At 46.4% G+C, this 21,492-nt stretch overlaps 2 protein-coding genes across 6 annotated transcripts; one reads left to right on the forward strand and one right to left on the reverse strand.

The window, feature by feature from the left end:
- The first annotated feature begins 690 nt into the window (after positions 1-690).
- On the forward strand, positions 691-5,088 carry PPOX (protoporphyrinogen oxidase). Of its 4 annotated transcripts, none has more exons than XM_081305869.1 (12): positions 691-1,199; positions 1,347-1,481; positions 1,605-1,720; positions 1,907-2,039; positions 2,275-2,419; positions 2,520-2,710; positions 3,794-3,854; positions 4,031-4,149; positions 4,223-4,333; positions 4,433-4,582; positions 4,715-4,757; positions 4,845-5,047. In XM_081305869.1, the coding sequence occupies exons 1-12, from the start codon at positions 1,113-1,115 to the stop codon at positions 4,985-4,987; spliced, it is 1,434 nt and encodes a 477-aa protein (XP_081161995.1). In that variant the 5' UTR covers positions 691-1,112; the 3' UTR covers positions 4,988-5,047. The 4 variants fall into 4 exon arrangements, with proteins under 4 accessions (XP_081161995.1, XP_081161997.1, XP_081161996.1 ...); XM_081305871.1 differs by having other exon boundaries at positions 4,715-4,762; positions 4,845-5,005; XM_081305870.1 differs by lacking the exon at positions 4,223-4,333.
- Positions 5,089-5,111: 23 nt separating this feature from the next.
- On the reverse strand, positions 5,112-11,554 carry B4GALT3 (beta-1,4-galactosyltransferase 3). 2 transcript variants are annotated; one of them, XM_081305874.1, is made up of 8 exons: positions 11,444-11,554; positions 10,448-10,626; positions 9,805-10,079; positions 9,040-9,275; positions 7,898-8,088; positions 7,644-7,766; positions 6,041-6,145; positions 5,112-5,910 (listed from the first exon to the last, which is right to left on the reverse strand). In XM_081305874.1, the coding sequence occupies exons 3-8, from the start codon at positions 10,064-10,066 to the stop codon at positions 5,637-5,639; spliced, it is 1,191 nt and encodes a 396-aa protein (XP_081162000.1). In that variant the 5' UTR covers positions 10,067-10,079; positions 10,448-10,626; positions 11,444-11,554; the 3' UTR covers positions 5,112-5,636. The 2 variants fall into 2 exon arrangements, with proteins under 2 accessions (XP_081162000.1, XP_081162001.1); XM_081305875.1 differs by having other exon boundaries at positions 10,448-10,522; positions 11,444-11,499.
- Positions 11,555-21,492: the final 9,938 nt, after the last annotated feature.

Here is a 21,492-nt window from a genome sequence, read left to right on the forward strand (position 1 = left end):
ACCCAGCTCCATATTTGAACAGGTGGGGCGCCCTCAGGGCCAAGGAGGAGGGGTCGGGAGTGGAGCACGACCAAGACGTGCGTGCCCAAGCAGTGAGGGTTTTGTATTGGAAGAAGGCGGCAGGCAAATCTTGAGATTCGTGAAGCTGCGGGGAAGCCTGAAACTGGTGCAGACACTGGGAAGACGGGTTTTGCCGAAGATGGGGGCTGCCCCTCGAGGGTGAGGCACTCAAGAACCCCTGTTGACAAACACTAGGTACGTTGCCGGGCGGCCCTAGCTCCCGTAGGCCCGGACTGTTGCTAACATCAAGGAGCTGTTTGTGGAGCAGCCTCCCCGCGGATTGGCCCCTAGTCTCCCGTCTATTCTCTCTACAACCAAAGCTCCTGGGCCCAATCCCTCTAGGGTTCTCACTCTAGCTGGACTTGGGAAGCCTCAGCTGTGGAATGCTATTTCCCGGATTCAGCACTCGCCATCTTAGCCCTAGGGAGGAAAGCGCCCGGCTACAACAGCTCCCTTCAACTTGGCACTGAACGGGTCAACCTCTAGTTCTATCCACAGAATCAACTCTGACAGCTGCTGTCGCTCCGCCTGTAACGTCACTGCCGGTTCAGTGTTTTCATTGGTGATTGTGATCCGGGGTCTTTCAGGACCCACCAATCCAGAAGCCGGGAAGAGAAGCTTCCCCGCATGCCGCCAGAATAGAGAGGACCTAAAAGGGGTCGGGGGCGGGGTTGGCAGACCTCAAGTATTAGGTGTCTCCAGAGGCGTGGGAAGTAGAGCTCCTCAAAACTCCGGCATCCAGCCTGCCGACTCACCCCTGCAAGGGCAGATAGCGTGGGCGTGGCCCTTATCTCGCCCTGCGGAGCGCCGGCGGGGAGAGGTTTCCGTACCTCTGCCTCCTTCTACCTCATTTTCTCTTGTCCCTATCTAGTAGATGAACTCTGGCCCCTGGGCGAAGACCTCGCTTGTCCACCAACCCATCCGCGAGCTCTGCCTTAGTTTCTTCTAAATCAGTGGGTGGCCGAGGGTGGAACGTGGAATCAGCGGGGCTTCGGGCCCAGGGTGCCTCCCAGTCTGTCTGTCAGTGTCGCCCCTTGTCTCCAAGCTTCCCAATGAGCCGGACTGTGGTCGTGCTGGGCGGAGGCATCAGCGGCTTGGCCGCCAGTTACCATTTGAGCCAAGCCCCACGTCCACCGAAGGTGAGTACTTCATCCGTGCCAGAGGTAGCCTCATTTAATACTCTTTAAATTTCCAACAAAAGCTGGGTGGATCCTGGCCGGTAGTGCGCCCAACTCCCACGCCCCGCGGCTCCAGATGGTACTGCAGTGGCTTCTTCTTGTCGCCAGGTAGTCTTGGTGGAGGGTAGCAAGCGTTTGGGAGGCTGGATCCGTTCAATCAGAGGGCCCGGTGGTGCGATTTTTGAACTTGGACCTCGGGGAATTCGGCCAGCCGGAGTTTTGGGAGCCCGCACTCTGCTCCTGGTGAGAGGCTTGTGGAATGTATAAGGAGAGGTTGCAGAGGCGGGGTTTTACTAAGGGGTTAGAGTTTGGTGGGCCAGACCCTTTGCTTAGTTTCTCCTCTTTCTGAGGATATGTGGAGAGCAGATTTCTGAGCTTGGCTTGGACTCAGAAGTGTTGCCTGTCCGGGGAGACCACCCAGCTGCCCAGAACAGGTTCCTGTATGTAGATGGTGCCCTGCACCCCCTGCCTTCTGGCCTCAGGTAACACCCCCCACGTCTTTACTGCACATCCTTTTGCTTTGCCCCTTCCTCGCAGCCCTTCCATTTCTTCATCTCCATGTCTGTCAGCCCTTCCAGCAGAAAAGGGCCAAATGAATGGAAGTAAGCCCCTGGATCTGGGAAAATAATACAGGAGGCTTCCTCTTCACTATGCCTTCCTCCACACAGGGGGCTACTCCGTCCTTCACCCCCCTTCTCCAAACCTCTGCTTTGGGCTGGGCTGAGGGAGTTGACCAAGCCCCGGGGCAAAGAACCTGATGAGACTGTGCACAGTTTTGCCCAGCGCCGTCTTGGACCTGAGGTGACACTGCTCAGAGGCCTCCAACCTCTCCCTGCCTAAATCAGCTTCAGAACCCCCCCCCCCCCGCCCCACTCAGACCTACCCTAGGGGCTCTTTTGTGTCATTTGGGATGCCCTCTTCTTGTCATACTCCACTAATCTCCAAAACTCAAATCCTTCCCTACCAAACAGGGGCAGTGGAAGCTTATTCACTGCAGCTTATTCCTTGGCCTCTCAGTCTCAGTCTTACTCTTAAGGTGGCATCTCTAGCCATGGACAGTCTCTGCCGTGGAGTGTTTGCAGGCAATAGCCGTGAGCTCAGCATCAGGTCCTGTTTTCCAAGTCTCTTCCAAGCTGAGCAGACCCATCGTTCAGTAATACTGGGGCTCCTGCTGGGAGCAGGTGAGGGACAGATTGGTTCAAAGAGTGAAGATATTAAGGACTTCCAGAGTCAGGCAAGGGGTGTTAGTTTGGTGATTCTTTTCTGCTGCTTTTTCTTCAGGGAAGAGCCCACAGCCAGACTCAGCACTTATTCGCCAGGCCCGGGCTGAGCGCTGGAGCCAATGGTCACTCCGTGGAGGGATGGAGACGTTGCCCCAGACCCTTGACACCTACCTGACTAGTAGGGGAGTCAGTGTTCTCAGAGGTCAGCCAGTATGTGGGCTCTCTCTCCAAGCAGAAGGGCACTGGAAGGTAGGGTAACTTTCAGCAGTGTAATAAACCTGTATCAATGTTTTTGTTGTTGTTGTTGTTTTTAATATTTATTTAGTTTTTTGGCGGACACACATCTTTGTTTGTATGTGGTGCTGAGGATTGAATCCAGGCCGCATGCATGCCAGGCGAGTGCGCTACCGCTTGAGCCACATCCCCAGCCCCCTGTATCAATGTTTCCATCTTTAAGTAGTTTAGCCAGGCCAAGGCTGGTAGAATTGGAATTACTCTTTTCCTTGCCTTAGAATATTTAGAGTCAGGTCTGGGGGCACACACCTGTAATCCCAGTGACTTAGGAGACTGAAGCAGGAGGATCACAAGTTCAAAGCCAGCCTGGGCAACTTAGTGAGACCCTGTCTCAAAATAAAAAGGGCTGAGGATGAGGCTCAGTGGCAGAGCACCCCTGGGCTCAATCCCCAGAATTGGGGGAGAAAATAGTTATTTATTCATGGACTATCCCAGGTTCCTAGGGGCCTTATTTGTGGACCTTCCTCCGAGACCCCTTTGATGCAAGTCTGTGGATAGAAGTTGGAATTATAGGGGCTGGGGCTGAAGCTCAGCAGTAGTGCACTTGCCTGGCATGTGTGAGGCACTAGGTTCGATTCTCAGCACCACAAACAAATACATAAATAAGATAAAGGTCTATCAACTATTAAAAATAATTTTTAAAAAGGCTAAATGTAAAAAAAAAAGAGTTGTAGTTATAAGTGGTCAGAGAAGGGGGAATATAACTTAGTGGTAGAGCACTTGCCTAGCATGGGTGAGGCCTTGGGTTCGATCCCCAGCATTGCCAAACAAAAGTAGGAAGATAAATGGTCAGAGAATCAGAGATGAGGAAGGAACAACCCAGCTTCACCTAACATTCCAGAGCAGCCACACTGGCCTCTGGCCCACTTCCTAAGGTGAGCTTTATGCAGATGATGCAATCATTCAGTGTCTTCATCCTGAGTTGGCACCCAGTCTTTCCTGCTACTAGGAAACTGAGAAGAGTACAGTAAAAATCTCACTTCATCCTTAAAGTTCTCTCAATATTGCTATGTCTCTCAAATGTTTTCATTTTCTCAGGTGTCTCTGGGGGATAGCAGCCTGGAAGCTGACCACATTATTAGTGCCATTCCAGCTTCAGGTAATGGAGTAGTCCTTTCCCTTTCCCCAACCAGCATGAAGCAATAACTGTTTCTTCCTGGGCCAGCAGGACCACATCATGCCCCTAAGCTGATCATCCCTATGAAGTCTAATCTCAAAGAGAGCTGACAAAATTGTAGTATAAATGTCTCCTGAATCAGGCCTGTTCTCCTCCAGCACTCAGCAAGCTGCTCCCTACAGAGGCAGCTCCTCTGGCTCAAGTCCTTAATACCATCACTGCTGTGTCTGTGGCTGTGGTGAACCTACAGTACCGAGGAGCTCGCCTGCCTGTCCAGGTATAGTATGGAGGGGAAAAAAAGGTGTAGCCTCAGATGGAGTTTTTCCTTCTTATTTTTTTTTTCCCTTCAGGGATTTGGACATTTAGTACCATCCTCAGAAGACCCAGGTGTCCTGGGAATCGTGTATGACTCAGTTGCTTTCCCTGAGCAGGATGGGAGCCCCCCTGGCCTCAGAGTGACTGTGAGAGCAGGACATGTTGTATAGTGGGCTTTCCAAAGGGCTCTTTTTTGCCCCATTGTAGGCAAGGCCAAGCTGGTCAGTGCCATATTCCCTTCACAGGTAATGTTAGGAGGTTCCTGGTTACAGACGCTGGAGGCTAGTGGCTGTGTTTTATCTCAGGAGCTATTCCAGCAACAGGCACAGGAAGCAGTTGCCACACAATTAGGACTGAAGGAGCCACCAAGTCACTGTTTGGTCCATCTACACAAGGTGAGTTGGGGTAAATTCCTATCAGTTCCCTATTGTAGACCTTGCATACAAGGTATATTTGTTACTGTATGTCAACCAAGGCCTGGAAAATCAATAATAAACTTTATCCTGTATCCCCTTTCCTCTTCCCAGAACTGCATTCCTCAGTATACACTAGGCCACTGGCAAAAACTGGGTAAGGTGGGAAAGCAGCTGGGCTGAGGGCTGAGGGCGAGGAAATGAGACCTGTAGCCACAAAATTCCTTTTATTCTTTCCTTCTAGAGTCAGCTATGAAATTCCTGGCTGCTCAAAGGTTGCCCTTGACTCTGGCTGGAGCCTCCTATGAGGGGGTTGCAGTCAATGACTGTATAGAGAGTGGGCGCCAGGCAGCAATCAGTGTCTTGGGCCCAGAATCTAACAGCTGATCCTCAGCTCCCACTCATGAAAATAAAAGTCACTGGATCTTAGCATGGTATGGCTATTCTGGCATCTATGGTCTTGAGGGTAGAGGGGGTTCAAGGAGACGTAAAGTGTGCCTGGGATGCAGAAAGCAGGAGCAGAAGCGAGACAAAGTCCTTTATTAGAAAATATATCAAAATCCCAGCCCCCTGAGCCAGGACCAGAAAAGGGAGCTACTCCAGCACTGGCAGAAAGTGCCCAGGGAGGGGCTTCCTTCACCAAACAGCTTCCTGGGAACCATAAATAGAATAAATATTCACAGAGGTCCCAGGAGAAGCCAGATCACTCTTGGAAGAGAGTGGTCTCCATGGAAGAGGAAGGGACTTGGGGTCCAGCCCTGCTCCTACCCCAGAGGCAGGGGACTCCCAGGAGTTGTCACATAAAAGTATGACATCAAGGATTCACAGTCATAAGCCCTGGCAGGTGACCCTAGAAAGAGGGACCTCCAGGTCTAGAGGAGCCCAGCTCCATTCTAGCAGTGAGGAAGGCCCCTGCCCCCCAACATAGCACTAGAGTTCAATTCCCCCACATCCCTCTAAGAGCAGTGAGGAGCTGAGGGTAGGGAGAATACAACCCTTCTGATTCAGTTTCATGATTAAGGTGGGCAAGGAGGAGTCAGTGTGGACCACGGCGGGCTGTATGGTTGGCAGTAGGCAGAGGGCCAGGCCTAGCTGGGGGCCGGCGCTGCAGCATCTCTTGACGGAAGGCCTGGGAAGAACCAGGTAGGTAGCGGGGACCAGGAGGAGCCCGGGGACCTCGAGGGTCAGTCCCAATGTCTGCTGTGACGTTGGTATAGAGAGGACCCAGTTCTCGAGCCAGCAGTCGGTATGTCAGTGAGTTCATCCCATCTTGAGTCCAGGAGTTCTGAGTACGGACCAGGAGGTCAAATCTAAGGGTTAGAGGTTGGATACTAAGACCCAGAAAGGAACAGCCAGGAATCTAGGGACCTTTGGGTCCTGGCTAGGAGTATGTAACCTTGAGAATTTAGTAACAATTACCAGGTAGTTTTCCCTTCCTACCTGTGGGGATTTTCCTCGTTGCCCTTATCTCCTCGATGCTTTACCATCTTATAGTGTCCCACAGATGTGGGGGGCCGAGAGATCTTCATCCCAGCCAGGCGCACCCTATGGGGAAAGTGAGGGGATCTTGGAGGATCCAGAATGAAAACAAGCTGCTGATAGGTAAACAAGAAAAGCAAAGCAAGGAAGGGACTGCGTGTTTCTATACACAAGGAACAATTATTACCAGTAAGGATTATAAAAAGTGCCTAAGTATGAGAAGGTAGGAGAAAATCAAACAGCAAAAAGGAAATACTTGAAGAGAATGTAAAGGCTGAATGTATCCAAATCTTTAGGGCCCAATGCCAGGCACCCTGGGGCCTTTAAACAATTGGCAAAGGTAGTTCTGCCCTCCTACCTTTGTTTCCTAAGTAGCTCCTAGGAGCTGTCTTTGCAGTCTGGGAAGGACAAGGAAAGAAACCATTTTGTTGAGATGACATGATTGGGTATTGCAGACCCCAAACCTTTTTTCTTTCTTTTTTTTTTTTTTTTTTTTTTTTGTATTAGGAATAGAACCCTAGGCCTTGCACATGCTAAGCACATATGCTCTACCCCCGAGCTACATCCCCAGCCCAGCAATTCTTATTTAGAATAGTGACTGAGTTACCCTCAACTCCTCTCCCTCTGCTACCATGTGTTTTAAAAAAAAAAAAAAAAAGCAGAACCAGGTAATCAGGATCTTAAGTTCCAGTTCTGACACAGAAGCAAAGGTGAAGATGGCCTGTGAAGGAACTGAAAGAATAACAGACATTTAGAATTTGTTGGGTGCTTTACACATAGAATTCACATAAAGGGCCGAGTATGGTGGTGCATGCCTGTAATCCCAGCGGCTCGGGAGGCTGAGACAGGAGGATTATGCGGGGATCTTGGAGGATCCAGAATGAAAACAAGCTGCTGATAGGTAAACAGCCAGCCTCAGCAGAAGCAAGGTGCTAAGCAACTCAGTGAGACCCTGTCTCTAAATAAAATACAAAATAGGGCTGGGGATGTGGCTCAGTGGCTGAGTGCCCCTGAGTTCAATCCCCAGTACCAAAAAAAAAGAATTCACGTAAAGATGTGATTCCAGCCAGGCACTGTGGCACACACCTGTAATCCCAGCAACTCAGGAGGCTGAGGCAGGAGGACCACACGTTCAAAGCCAGACTCAGTAACTTAGCAAAGCCCTAAACAACTAAGTGAGACCCTGTCTCCAATTTAAAAAAAAAAAAAAAAGGCCTTGTGTCAGTGGTTAAGTGCTTCTGGGTTCCATCTCTGGTACCAAAAATAAATAAATAAATAAATAGGCAAGACTAAACCACCTGTAGGCCCATTTCCAGCTCTGGAATTCCATGATAATATTTCCTACTGATATTTTCTCCTCTCAGGAATATAACTAACCAGATCTAGAAAACTGAAAGATAGAATGGGCAGTAGTATGCAAAGCCTTATGTAGGTATACTGAAAAGCAAAGGGAAAGGAATAGATTTAGTGCAGGACCAGGGAGCTAAAGTTTGGTGTTGAAAGGCTATGTTCATAGGTGGTCTTACAGGATGGGGTGAGGAGGGAAGTGGTGCATAAATCTGACCTGGTAGCTATGTCGTCATCCTCACCACCCCAGCCCCAGTATTCATTTGGGAAGCCATTCATCTTCAGGTACTGGTCAGGAGTGAGGGCTGAGACTCCTCCGAAGTACTGGGGGTACGGGAGGCTAGGGAGAAAAAGATCCTTGCATTCGACAGGTCTTCTGGGAAGACATCCCTACCCACAATTCCCTTAGCTGTCCTCTTTTCTTTGGATGGTTCCATCTCCTGCTTCCCAGCATTCTTCTATGTCCTTTACCTGTATCCAAACTTGTTCATGGCAACAGCAACATGGCGGGGTCCTCGAGGGTCACACACATAGAGATTGTGGTCATTTTCTGGCAGGAGGTCCACATCATGCAAGAACAGGCAGTCCCACTCTTCATCACGCAGTGCTTCCCGCACCCCAACATTGAGCAGTTTTGCCCTGTTAAATGTTCCATTTCCAGCCTGGAAGATAATGGAAGGGAATCAGGCTATTTCTGTAAGTAACATGAAGAAGAGGGGCTTGAGCAAAAAAGGAAAATCGAAGTAAGATACCAGACAAGGAGAAAGAAGGGAAAGGCAAACTATCTTTTTCATTTTTTTCATTTAGTCAATTCAACAATTTTTTCTTGCATTCAGTATGTGCCTGACATTTAGTTGCTGCTGTTTAGCATTTCATCCTGACAACCAATAGCAAGGTGGAACAGGTGGCATATTAGTAATCTATTGCTCTTTGCCTCCAGGTTCTACCCAAGGATTCCACTCCACATTTTAGAGGGTTAAGAATCTTTCTCAGGGCTGGGGACATGGCTCAAGTGGTAATGCGCTTGCCTGGCAAGCGCGGGGAGCTGGGTTCGATCCTCAGCACCACATAAAAATAAAATAAAGATGTTGTATCCACCAAAAACTGAAAAATAAATATTTAAAAAAATTCTCTCTCTTAAAAAAAAAAAGAATCTTGCTCAAGGTCACCCACATAAAAATGGCAGAACTAGAATTTTAGCTCAGATCTGCCCAATTTCAAATCTGCACAAGCCACTCAACAAAGGAAAAATCATAGGAGGGTACAAGACAATAGGAGTATCCTAATCAGAATAATAAGAAGTATGAGGGACTGGGTCTGTAGCCCAGTGGCAGAGCACTTGCCTAGCACAGGTGAGGCACTGGATTCGATTCTTAGCATCACATAAAAATAAACAAAATAAAGACATTCTGTCCATCTACATCTACCAAAAGAAAAAAAAATAAAAATTTTTAAAAAGAATAAGAAGTATGGGACTAAGTTTAGAAGAGAAAGGTTAGGTTCTTCTCCACATTCCAGTCTTCCCTTTTAAAATTATTCCAGGTAAGAGTGGAGTGGCATTTACTGAAGGCTTCCTTACTTGAAGGAAAGAGTAACATAGAGATTGGAGATACCTGGTGGATGACATAGATTCCATAAGCAAGCTGCTGGCGTTGCAGGAAGGGGTGCAGGTGGTAGAGCAGCAGGCGTAGGTGGTGCTCCCGGGCACGATGGGGCACAATGATGGCTGTCCGGGAGCGGGGCTCACACCCTGCTGGCCGGTACCTGCCTCCAGGTTCTACCCGAGGATTCCGCTCCACAATCTCTGCTATCGATGGTACTGGGCTAAAGGACACCGACACGGGGCCCACTGTTGGGAGGGAATGTCACATTAAGGAATTAGAGGGGCAGGGAGAAGAAAATGAGCATCAGGGCCTGGGAATACCTCTGGATCTGGAAATCTGGTTCTAGGCTCAATTCTCCCCCAGGCTCACTCAGAAATCTCACAAGCCTTGGATTTCCCCTCATCAGACAACTCTACAAAATCTGGAAGGTATTTACCTAGCCTACCTTCTTTGTAGGGCTCTATAACTTTCTCCTGCCCCACAGGATTTGAAGTTAGAGTTGAGGATGAGAGAGAACAGGAACTTCTAACCAACTAATTAAACCAGGACTCAACTTCATCTAGCCTGAGGCTGGGAGAACCCATAAATGGGAAGGCAGTGAACCAGTGGCCCAATCCAAGAACATGGTCCAAACTCTGACTTTAGAGTAGACTCTATCTCAACCTCAGCCCACCTTCAAAATAATCTGTTCTAAGTCCCACTCCATACCTGCCCAAGGCTCCCTGCCCCCACACACTGTCCTTTCCTTCACCTCCTCCTTCCCTTTGCACTCACCTAAGAGAGGAGATCTTTCAGGACAGTAGGGTAGGCCTTGAGGAGCTGAAGGACCCCCTGGAGCTACAGGGGCCCCAGGCAGATGACTGAGGTTACTGTAGACATCTCGGGGGTGAGAATAGTCAAAAGTAGGCCCCTGGTCCCGGCCAAATAGGGCACTAAGGCTCCGGAAGCCCCCTAGTGACAAGTACATCATGACGGCCAGCTGGGAACCCACAAGCAGGGCCAGTGTGCAGGGCCGCTCCAGCAGCCTCCGCAACATCCTGAGGTGAGGTCTGGGGAAGAAGAAAGAGGAGTTCTGGGAGTAGGCTAGAAAAGAGCAAGCCAGCAAGGAGATCATTGAGAGAAGAGGAATGAAGGTGATGCCAGGAACAAAAAAGAAAAGCAGAGAACAGAGTTATAGGAAGGAGCACACAAGTGTATGGTCACACAAGGAAAAGAAATAGAATGTAACCATCAACAGCCCCCACCACCTGTCACTTCCAGCCCAAGTTTCACTCTTGTCCACCTCCCCTCGAACCACTCCTACCATCTACTTTCAGTTCCCACCTCCAAGAATGTTTACATCATTCAAGTCCCATGTCCACTTCAGAAGAGTCTCTAGAGAACCCTTCTAATTTTAGAGAGCAATAGAGAGACTCACCTAGATTCAAATTGTCTTCCTCCAGATCATGGGGGCTCCAGGGGGTCCCAGGGGGGCAGAGATGTGAGGCATTATCTAAAATTGGAAATGTCACAGAGGACAGAGAAAGGCTCCATCTAACACTCCAACAGCGAATATGGGACCAACTGGAACAGAAGTGATCAAGAATAGCCAGCCACCTGCATGGGCAGAGATCAGGTAAAGCAGGTTTCCCATCAGGGGAAGTGAGGGAAAGTGGTTGGAAATGCCAAGTCTCTGGCCTTTCTCTCAGGCTACTGTGGAATTACAGTGTGATAGTGTCAGAGTTGTACTTCACTCCCTACCCCACCACACCAGCACGGACTAGTTTGGGGAGTGGGGACAGGGAAATAAATGAAGACACTGTTTTATCCCAAACCAAAAACCCGTTTAAGAAGGGAGACCGTCATGACAGAACTGTCAAAAACCCGTTTAAAGAGGCGAGACAGTAGAGACTGTGGAGTGGCCTCGGGAGAGCCCAGGACGAGGATAGAAATAGGTTCCTTCCGTTTTCATGTGCCAGGGAGCTAGCTCCGCAGGTTCAGGGAGAATGATCACCTGGGAGCTGCAAGCAAACATCCCTGGAGCGCGGCGGGGTGCACCGCGCGGATGGCATCCTTTACCTTTTCCGCCTTTCCCCAGCCCCAACAGAGGTGGAGAGCAGGGTGACTGCTGAAGTGCGGAGACAGGGAGGGCTGAAGCAGAGACTGTCGGGGTACCTAGGCGGGCTCACCTGGAGGGGCGTGGCCGGCTTTCTGCCTGGGGTTAAAACCCAGTCTTTTCCGAGCACGCCCACCCCAGCCCAAGCTCCTCTTGCTTTTGCCCTACCGTGCAAAAGGAGCCCACCCGGTCCCCGTCCACAATTCCCTCTGGAACCTTGTCCCTAGCTTGTTTCCATCCCTTACCCCAAACTTCACCCTCCCTTCCGACCGAACCTTTCTCCGAGGCCTCTGTCTCCACGTTCCCTAGCCCACATACCTGGTCTTCTGTCTACCTCGTCACCGCCACCCAGACAGCCGGGCGGGCATCTCTGCCGCCATCTTGGAAGCGGGCGCTGCGGGGCGGAGCCTCGCGTCATGGGGCGGGGCCGCCGGGCGAAGCGCAGGGTTCCAGCGGCGCGTAGCCTGGAGGCGTCTGCCGAAGTGCAGCGGGGGCGGCGCGGGTGGGTTTCTTGCTCGCGGAGAGAACCGAAGGATCCTACACCTCGCGGAGTGAGCTGGAGGATCTCAACTCCAACTCACAGTCTTCTATTGGGATTCCATTTCCCACCTCTCAGATTTGTAAAGACAGTAGCTCAACCCCTTCGTCTTTCATAGAGCCCAAAGGACTGTCTTAGAGGCCGGAGGGAATGTTTCTGGTGCAGTGACCTCACTATCCCCCCGAGGGGAGTGGGAGTGGGGGGGTAGGCTGAGCGCCTTTCCCAGTGTCGATGACACCTCTTGCGGCGTCGGGCCACTTAGTATCAAAATTGTTTCTCGCTCAGGCTTTAATGTTGCAGACTGCTGCAGCTCATTTTGTATCTCCGTGGTATCTGCAGGCCTTGAAATAGAAGCAGTGAATAAAACACTGAGTGTGGAAGAAAAGGCAGCGCCAGTTTTAATATAAAAATATGTTTCCTTAGGTATTATAGTAAAATGGACGCTACATTGATAATGCAATATGTTGCTCTTTTGGTTTCTAATGGTAAGGGACTTGAAATTACTCAGTGTCTGCCTCAAAAAGCTGATGGTGTCTTGTGCACGTGTGGCAGGGAGGAAGGGATATAAACAGTATAGGGATATAAACAGATATAAATATGATATCCCAGAAATGGCAACTCATTCACACGTGGAGATTCCGGAAAGGCTTTCCAGAAATAGTGATGGCTAATGGGAAACCTGAAGACCTTGTGTATAGTATATTCTGCTTTATATGATTCTGTTTTCACGGGCATTAATTATACAATTTAGTATAAGAACCTAATCTGTATGCAAAGACCATCCTGTCTGGTAGAGATTCTGTTAATCTCCTACTCCTTCCTCACTTATGGAAAAAAAGCAACTTTTGCCCCCACTTTCTTATTTATTTTTGTTTTCCTGATCTGTAAATGTGTCTGTTCTCTGGATTTTCTCTTGTAACGATTAGAACATTTGCCACTTCTTTTGTGATATAAACAATAAGCTCATTTTTACATGGAAATCAAAAGACTGTCTCCTTAACCAAACTTTAAACCTTTCTTCTGAGCCGTATTTTTTTTTTTTTTTTTTAAATGAGGTCATATTCCTGAGTCCCTCTTGGGCCTAGGTAGCCAGTTTTAGCAAGAATCCTGCCAAGACAGATAAGAGAGCACTGGATATCTGACAACCCTCAACTACCTTCTGTAAAAATCCTGTTATCAGTTTATCTAGAATTCCCCTATCCTTGATGTAATTTTGCTTCCATCCACTGACCTTCTCATTTTGCCTATAAATCCCCACTTGTCCGTGCTGTATTAGGATTTTGGCCTGATACCTCTATCTCTCTCTCTCTCTTCCCCTTTCTCCCTCTCTCCCTTATTGTGATAGTCTTTTTTACCTCCCCGATAACCCTAAATAGTCTTCTGCTCTAGTTTAGCAAGTGTCAGGGTAATTTTTTTTTTAACAATATAAAAGTTAAAAATATATTTTTTTTAAGATTGGGGAATTGAACTTGGATGTTCTACATCTGAACACTGGACCCCAATCACTTTAATTTACAACTTTTTGTTGTTGTTGTTGTTGTTGTTTAAGGTACCAGGGATTGAACAAACTCAGGGGCGCTTAACCACTGAGCCACATCCTCAGCCCTTTTTATTTTTGAGACAAGGCCTTACTAAATTGCTTAGAATGACTTTGAATTTGCAGTCCTTCTGCTGCAGCCTCCCAATCTGCTTGTATTCCAAGTGTGTGTCCTGCACCTGGGTACAACTTTTAATGTACAATATGAAGTCTGTAATTTCTTGAAATTTTCATTTGCTCTTGATAAGAGTTGAGTCTATACTTTCAATTTTCATCATCAGGAGGGATGCCTAATTCTTCATCTGTCCACTGGGAAGGATCTGGATATGTAAAATGACCCAGCACAGCATCTGAGTCATACCAAAAGTGCTAGAGAATCCAGAAGCAATGGTCATACCAAAGACCTCACCTGGATCACCTAGGATCTGGTCAGCTGGGGAAACTGCCTATGCCAGGGCTCAATATGTACAGCACCACCAGCATGATTTAAAAAAGAAAAGAAGAAAAGTTCAAGTTTAAAAGACTTTGGGAGCTGAGGATGTAACTCAGTGGTAGACCTTGATGTACAAAGCCATGAGTTCAATTCCCAGAACAAACAAACAAACAAAAAGCATTTAGGTTGGATGAAGTTACCTTTGAGAACTTTTAGAGACAAACAGAACTCAGTAGACTGATTGACTATGCCAAGTCTTGAAGTTAGAGGACTCCAAGATGACTCCTGGATTTTTAACTTGAACCAAAGGGTGGATAATGAATGAGGGTTTTTGCTTGTGCTAGGGAGCAAACCCAAGGACTTACATGCTGGGCAAGTACTCTACCACTGAGTTGCATTCCTAGTTCTGTGGTGTCATTTAATGAGCAAAACTTAGGGGGAACATATTTGGGGAAAGGGCAAAGATGATGAATTTTGGACTTAACAAGTTTGAGGTGACTATAAAGGGTGAAAATGAAATAATGCTGGATTTGAATACAACACCAGCTTTGAAATACTTTGGTGGTATGACTAAACAATATCCTCTCTAGGTTTCATTTGTAAAATAAACTTTTTTTCTTAGTTGTATATAGGCACAATACCTTTTATTTTATGAATTTATTTTTATGTGGTGCTGAGGATCGAACCTAGGGTCTCGCACATACTATTCGAGTGCTCTACCACTGAGCTAAAACCCCAGCCCAAAATAAACTCTATCTTAAGAGATTTTGGTATAATAGAACCATGGAAAAGTGCCAGCAAGCAGCAGATATTCAACGCATCTGAAATTTGAGCACAAAATAGGAGCCAAGTAAAAGCCCTGATTTTTTAAAGGAGCTCACTATAGCAGAAAGGACAGACTTACACAGCTCTCTGAAGTGTGGTTCTCTCAGAGGATCCTTTTCTGAGCCTCTGCCCCACCTTGGTGTTTTGTTCTTGTACTTTCTTTTTTTTTTAATATTTATTTATTTATTTATTTTTTAGTTTTCGGTGGACACAACACCTTTATTTTATTTTTATGTGGTGCTGAGGATCGAACCCAGCGCCCCAAGCATGCCAGGCGAGCGCGCTACCACTTGAGCCACATCCCCAGCCCTTGTTCTTGTACTTTCTATCTCCCTCTGTATCTGTCTTCTCAAAAGCCTTCACCCTAGCCACACCCTGAACTTAGTCATCATCTATAACTTCTACATTTCTGAAAACTCAAGTTGGAATATGTTGGTTTCCACCACAACATCCTGTCTTTCTATATTCTGATTAAACCCTTGGTCCCCTAGTGGTCCAGTCATGATACTTAACACAGAAGAAACATATTTTAGAAATCAAACTAATAATAAGCTGTAAACTTATTTATACTGGGTATGGTGGCACACACCTGTAATCTGAGTGACTAAGAAGGATGGTGAGTTCAAAGCCAGCCTCAGCAATTTAGTGAGGACCTAAGCAACTCAGCAAAACCATTTCTCTAAATAAAATTTAAAAGGGGCTGGGGATGTGGCTCAGTGGTTAAGCACCCCCTGGGTCAGTAAGTAAGTAAGTAAGTAAATAAATAAACTACTAAAATTATTTAAATCTTGATTTCCTTTTTCAAATAAACATTACAGGCAGGGGGAGGGGTGGAGTGGGAGCATATTCCAAGTGTAGTCCAGTGACACTTAAATCATTTCTCCTATTCAACATTTTTCACCTGGATAAGCTTTTCCCCAAACCTATCTCTTCCACCCTCACTTAGTCCCACACAATTTTTATCTTCCAGCTTCATGTCTGGAAGATAAAAACTTATTATAAAAACTTATTTCACTTTGATTTTGCATAACAGAAAGGCTCTGGAGCTGACCTAGCAAACAAATTCTTTCTCCCAATCCTCTATCCTATGGGACTCCATGGGGGTTCTTGGAACCTTACAGCTTATTCTGGAAAGAGAGGCAGAAATGGCTTCCAGGAACACAACTGTGACCCTATCCTGTGCTGGGTGCCCCTCCTCTAACACATCACCTACAGACAGGTCTGGAACTTTTGCCCTACCTGTCTCAGCCACAGATTGATTGTTTATAGTACTAAGGATTTAGCCCAAGGGCACTCTACTATTGAGCTACATTCCCAGCCCTGTTTTTTAATTTGTATTTCAAGACAAGAGTCCCATTAAGTTGCCTAGGCTGACCTTAAATTTGGGATCCCCTGCCTCCAGCCTCCAAAGTCATTGGGATTACATTTGTGTATGTTTACTCATTTTGTGAACTCTCTGAGGATGGGGACCATGTTTTCTTTTTTTTTTTTTTTTAAGAGAGAGAGATAATTTTTAATATTTATTTTTTAGTTCTCGGCGGACACAACATCTTTGTTTGTATGTGGTGCTGAGAATCGAACCTGGGCCGCACGCATGCCAGGCGAGCGCGATACCGCTTGAGCCACATCCCCAGCCCCATGTTTTCTTTTTAATGTCCCCTGAAAGTAGCCCAGAACTTTTGGCAAAAATTCTACAAAAAGCCTATTTTAGATCAGATCTAGACAGTTCATTGGTATTTTTTTTTTTTAAAGAGAGAGTGAGAGAGGGAGAGAGAGAGAAGAGAGAGAGAATTTTAATATTTATTTATTTTATTTTTTTTTATTTTTATCGGCGGACACAACATCTTTGTTTGTATGTGGTGCTGAGGATCGAACCGGGCCGCACGCACGCCAGGCGAGCACGCTACCGCTTGAGCCACATCCCCAGCCCCATGTTTTCTTTTTAATGTCCCCTGAAAGTAGCCCAGAACTTTTGGCAAAAATTCTACAAAAAGCCTATTTTAGATCAGATCTAGACAGTTCATTGGTATTTTCTCATGCTAATGCAGGATTGGAAGGGAGGACGGGGGAAAAAAGATTCAAGGGAAAGAGAATCAGCATGTATTGGTCACTACTAGAAGCCAAATGCATTGATTGCTAAGCATTTACATTGTTCAACCTCTCCATAAGGCAGGTAGAAGCATACCCATTATACAAATAAGGAGAGCAAGGTTCATGGAGATCAAGTGACTCAAGATCACATCAGTACATATAAGTAGCAAGGTTTGGATTCAGCTTGACTCCAAAATTCTGTGTCTTTTCCAAATGCTGTGAGAGCATGATTACAATGGTTTACAATCCAATGGTTTATTTATTGAAGAAACAAATGGGATGAACAATTAAGTCAATCAATATATTTTACTTTCCAGGGCAGTTTTTAAAAGATTTTCAGCCCTCTAATGCTCATTTGTACCTACATTATGTGAGAAATAGAAAGTCCCAGTGGTCCATTTTCAGAAAATAGCCTTAATTGGATTAAATTGTAGCCATTTTAATTATAGTCCTTCCCTTTGCTGCCCTAATCGGAAAATTAGCCAATCATATAGATTGTATCCCGAGCTCCTCCAACTGGGGCAAAGTGTAGGGCTGCATTAGTAGGCAGACTACCCACCCAGGTATAGCTAGCTAGCCAGGTTCCAGTAGCACATCCTCCTGGCAGAAATAAAGTTTGCTTTGCCCACCCACTTTTAAGCACTTGTCTGATTTCTTTTGGCACCTAGGTATTTCTAACAATTATCAAAAGAGTATACTGGTATATCTCTATGAAGTTGGATGTATATGTGTAATGTGTGTCACTGTTTGTGTTTGCAGGGGGCCCTGTTGCTGGATGACCAGAAGATCATAAGGGATGCTTACATCTTCTTTCTCCCCTCCCTTTTCTTCCCAAGGCTACTTAAGTACTCTGGGCCTGTCCCCATATAAGGTCCTGTCTGGGGAAACTTCAGTGTTGTTGCTCCCCCACCTCCCCTGACCCCCCTCTTTCTGAGCATTTTTAGAACTGGTGGTTTCCTCCAGCTGTCAGCTGGTTACTCTTGCTGCCAATGATTTTGGCTCCTCCCCAGCAACAGTCAGTGGGGAAGGTATTCAATTGGCTCAGAAGCATCCTCTTAGCCAATAAAATGTTAAGACACTGAAATCAATTTTCTTGCCCCTTCCTCCCCCACAAACCCTGACCAATGAGATTCTGGTTTTGTCACTTAACTGTCAATCTGGTATTTTAAAAAACAAAATACTGTAATACTGAATGAAGATGAAAGAAGTGGAACTAGAGATGGAGTAGAAGTATAAATGCCCATTCCACAGACCCCTCCGGAAAGTCTGGCTCTCTCACATCCAACACAAAAATAGTAGTTGGACAAATTCCCAAATTTCCTCTCTTGTAACCACAGAAGCTGAGAATCTTGGGGGCAGGAGTTGTTTAAAGAAATTGAACCAACTCAGTTCTTGCTTCAATCTCCTTCTCTGCCTCAGACTCTCATGTGTAACACTTGGCACCTCATAACAGGGTTGTCCAAACTCTGCTTGAACTTCTCTAGGGACAGGGCACATACTTCCTTGTCAGTCACTGCCTCTTTTTCCAGCTCATTATTCCCTCTTTTCACTTTTAAGACCATACACTTGAAAAGTTCCAATGCCTTCTTTCTTCCTGTTATTCCTGGTTTTGCTCCTTCCTATATACCACACCTTAGCTAGCTCAGACCCATGAAGGCACTAAGTAGAGACTGGCACTTCCAGGGAGGGGTATGCCCCACACCCCTATCAACAATTTATTAGCCCCCTGACTTCAGGATATCAGGTGGACCCTATAACCTGGGTCTGGGGGGATAGTATGGAGAAGGTCATTCCAGAATGGGGTCAGGCCTTGCCTGATATTAAGGGAGGGAACACCCTTCACTTCTCTTTGAAAAGCTAGTTCTCTCTGTTCCTGTTTCACTCTATGCTCCCAACCACCTACTCACATAATTATAGAAGTAAACTCCCAAGTTCAGTTCAGTCCCTTCTGGAAAACTTTTTTTTTTTTTGGCAGTTATTGGGGATTGAACCCAGAGGCAGTCTGCCAATGAGCTGCATCCCCAGCTCTCCCCACTTTATTTTTCAAATTTTATTTTAAGACAGGGCCTCACTAAATTGCCCAGGCTGGCCTTGAATTTGCAATCCTGTCTCAGCCTCTGAGTCACTGGGATTACAGGTGTGCACCACCACCCCTAGCTGGAAAATATTTCTGTATGCCAGTAAGAACCCTACCCATTGAGCAGAGGGTTTCTTTTATTTTATAGTCCTGGCAATTGAACCCAGGGGTACTCTACCACTGAGTTACATTGGCAGAAGTTTTCTTAAAATAACATATATGAAAGTGATTTACAAAGTTTGAATTGCAAAGAGCATTAAAGAAAGGTGAGCCAGGTGCAATTGGTGCACACCAATAATCCCAGTAATTTAGGAAGCTGAGGCAGGAAGATCACAATTTCAAGACCAGGCTCAGCAATTTAGCGACACCCTCTCAAAAAATAAAAAGGGGTAGGGTCATAGGTCAGTAATAAAGAGCTTCAGGGTTCACCGTGTGTGTGTGTGTGTGTGTGTGTGTGTGTGTGTGTGTGTGTGAGAGAGAGAGAGAGAGAGAGAGAGAGAGAGGGAGGGAGGGGGGAGGGGGAAAGAGAGAGAAAATCGCCATCTATCCGAGCTGGTGACCTATGCTGGGTTCACAAAATCTGACTATTCCAATAACTTAAGAAAATGGTAAAGAAAGCACGCAAACACACAGAAGTACCTTTTCAAAATTCGGGGATGGCTCTGTGACCTTAGGGGTTTGTAGAAAGAGAGCCACTGGAATTCCTTATTCTTATATAGAGGACACACAAGGGGATGTTCCATGGAACATTCTAAACCAAAAAGGGCAAAGGGGTAGGAACCGGTGGGTGACGCCCATTCCTAGAGCCACACCTTCCTTGTCCAAGCAGAGGTAAAGCTCAATGTATTGCGGGGTGCAATAACTGTTCAGTACCCCTTTACTCAGGACTTAAAGGTGTGCACATAACTTCTGTCCAGAGTGGCTCCCAACAAGAGAGAGAAAGAAAGCCCTTCTCCTCAGGCTCACCCTTCATACCCCTATAGCCCATGAAGTCCAAAGCTCAGTCTTTGCACAGTTTATTTTGTCCTTATCTTATAGTCCCTTGGTTGGACCCATTTGTTTCTCTTGTGGAAGTCTAACACCCAACCTTCTCCCCAGGATGCAATGTGGGCTCCTTTAGTACACAGTCATATATTGTTCACGCTGTACTTCACATCCATTTACCACAGGGCTCTGCTCAGTGTACCGTGAGCTCAAAGTATGAAGGTCCGTGAACATATTATTGGTGATCCAATTTTGTTAGCTAGATGAAACAATTGAAGATCTCTCTGATCTTGATCTATCCTGTTCCTACCTCCTCATGCTTGACTGGTACCAGAGGAAGCACCAGGGCATTCAAGCACAGTAGTGTGACATGTTTGCTGGAGAGAAAAATGTGGGTGGCCATTTTCCCATGGCTGCAGTGGGAGCAGACACTGTGCTGGATGGTACAAAGCACAGGGCATTGTGTAAGGCTCTGCCTAGTACTGAAGTTGATTAGCAAAGCCCAGCACCAGTGAGCACAGCACACACAACTTCTACAACCTCCATGACCAGCCTCAATCCCATAGTCCCAGCTCTGTATCCCAAGCCATGTTTGGCAGCCCAGTAAGGGCTATTATGGCAGAGTGATGTGTCTTTGGTTCCCTCATTTTCCCTCCCCTCTCACCTCAGGGTATTCTTAATCAATAATTCTTCCCTTTCCTTCACATTCAATCCTTTCCCTGACCCTTAGCTTCTAACACTCAACACTCCAAATTTTTACAGGGCCCACTTGCTATACTTGTTCATCCCTGTCCCATGCATGATATGCACAGGACTACCCAGGTTCTTTCTCAAGCAAAATTGCCTGCTTAGGCAGGAAAGTAGGGCTGCTCTTGCTCCCTCCTGCTATGCAAATACTCTGCCACTACTGAACACCTGGCACCCCTCACCTCAAATCCTTTTTCACGCTATTCTTTTTGCCTTGGTGCCTACCCCTACTGCATTATTATTTTCATACTGAAGATTGAACCTAGGGGCACTTTTCCACTGAGCTATATTCCCAGCCCTTTTTATTTTTTATATTGAGAAAAGGTCTTGCTAGGTTGCTTGCAATCCTCCTGCCTCAGCCTTCCAAATCACTGGGATTACAGACTTGTACCACCACACCTGACTCCTACCCAATTATTTTTGTTCCTCATACTGAATTCCATTATTTTGGGAGGGAGTGGGAGTACTGGGGAATTAACCCAGGAGTATGTTACCACTGAGCTATATCCCCCAGTCCTTTTTATTTTTTGTAACAAAAAAATTGGTTGAACACATTTGGTTAAAGTCTCACTAGATTGCTGAAGCTGGTCTCAAATTCATGATCCTCCTGCCTCAGCCTCGTGAGTTTCTGTGATTACAGGCATACACCACTGTGCCTGGCCTGAATTCTCTTCTAACTTCACATCTTCAAAGAAGACTGCTGGGTTTATATTATTTGATTCTGGGGACCCAGTCTCACTGAGTAGTCATGAGGGTAACTTCTCACATTGCTGTAGCCTTTACTATTTGAAAATATTTAAACATTTGCTCCTGGAACAAGTATTATCTGGGAACAAGTACTATTAGTTCCATTCCATAAATGAGTAATCTAAAGTTCTGTATCAGTGACTTATCCAACACCATCCAGTTAATAAGGTACTAAACTCTAGCTCAAATTCAGATCCATCAGCTCCTGCTTCAGGACTCTCTCTATTAAAAGAGTCCTCCCTGACTTGACCCCCTCAACTATTATTGCTACTATTAAACACCTGTTTTGTGTTGATGTAGTTAGTTGATCTTATTTTTGCACCTTCATGTTCTCATTGCCAAATGCTTTTGTGTGTGTGTATGTGGTACTGGGAGATTGAACCCAAGA

The sequence above is a fragment of the Spermophilus citellus genome (genome assembly GCF_964194105.1).
Source record: "Spermophilus citellus genome assembly, chromosome: 9".
NCBI lineage: Eukaryota > Metazoa > Chordata > Mammalia > Rodentia > Sciuridae > Spermophilus > Spermophilus citellus.

What these genes read in the sequence shown, in the direction of transcription:
- PPOX (XM_081305869.1), top strand. Translation starts at nt 1,113, where the DNA reads ATGAGCCGGACTGTGGTCGTGCTGGGCGGAGGCATCAGCGGCTTGGCC. An exon ending in AAGCCCCACGTCCACCGAAG is followed by an intron (nt 1,200 to 1,346) that starts GTGAGTACTTCA and finishes TCTTGTCGCCAG; the next exon opens with GTAGTCTTGGTGGAGGGTAG. An exon ending in AAGCAGAAGGGCACTGGAAG is followed by an intron (nt 2,711 to 3,793) that starts GTAGGGTAACTT and finishes TCATTTTCTCAG; the next exon opens with GTGTCTCTGGGGGATAGCAG.
- B4GALT3 (XM_081305874.1), bottom strand. Translation starts at nt 10,066, where the DNA reads ATGTTGCGGAGGCTGCTGGAGCGGCCCTGCACACTGGCCCTGCTTGTG. An exon ending in TGAAAGATCTCCTCTCTTAG is followed by an intron (nt 9,276 to 9,804) that starts GTGAGTGCAAAG and finishes CCCTCCCAACAG; the next exon opens with TGGGCCCCGTGTCGGTGTCC. An exon ending in GATGACGACATAGCTACCAG is followed by an intron (nt 6,146 to 7,643) that starts GTCAGATTTATG and finishes CTTTCCCCATAG; the next exon opens with GGTGCGCCTGGCTGGGATGA.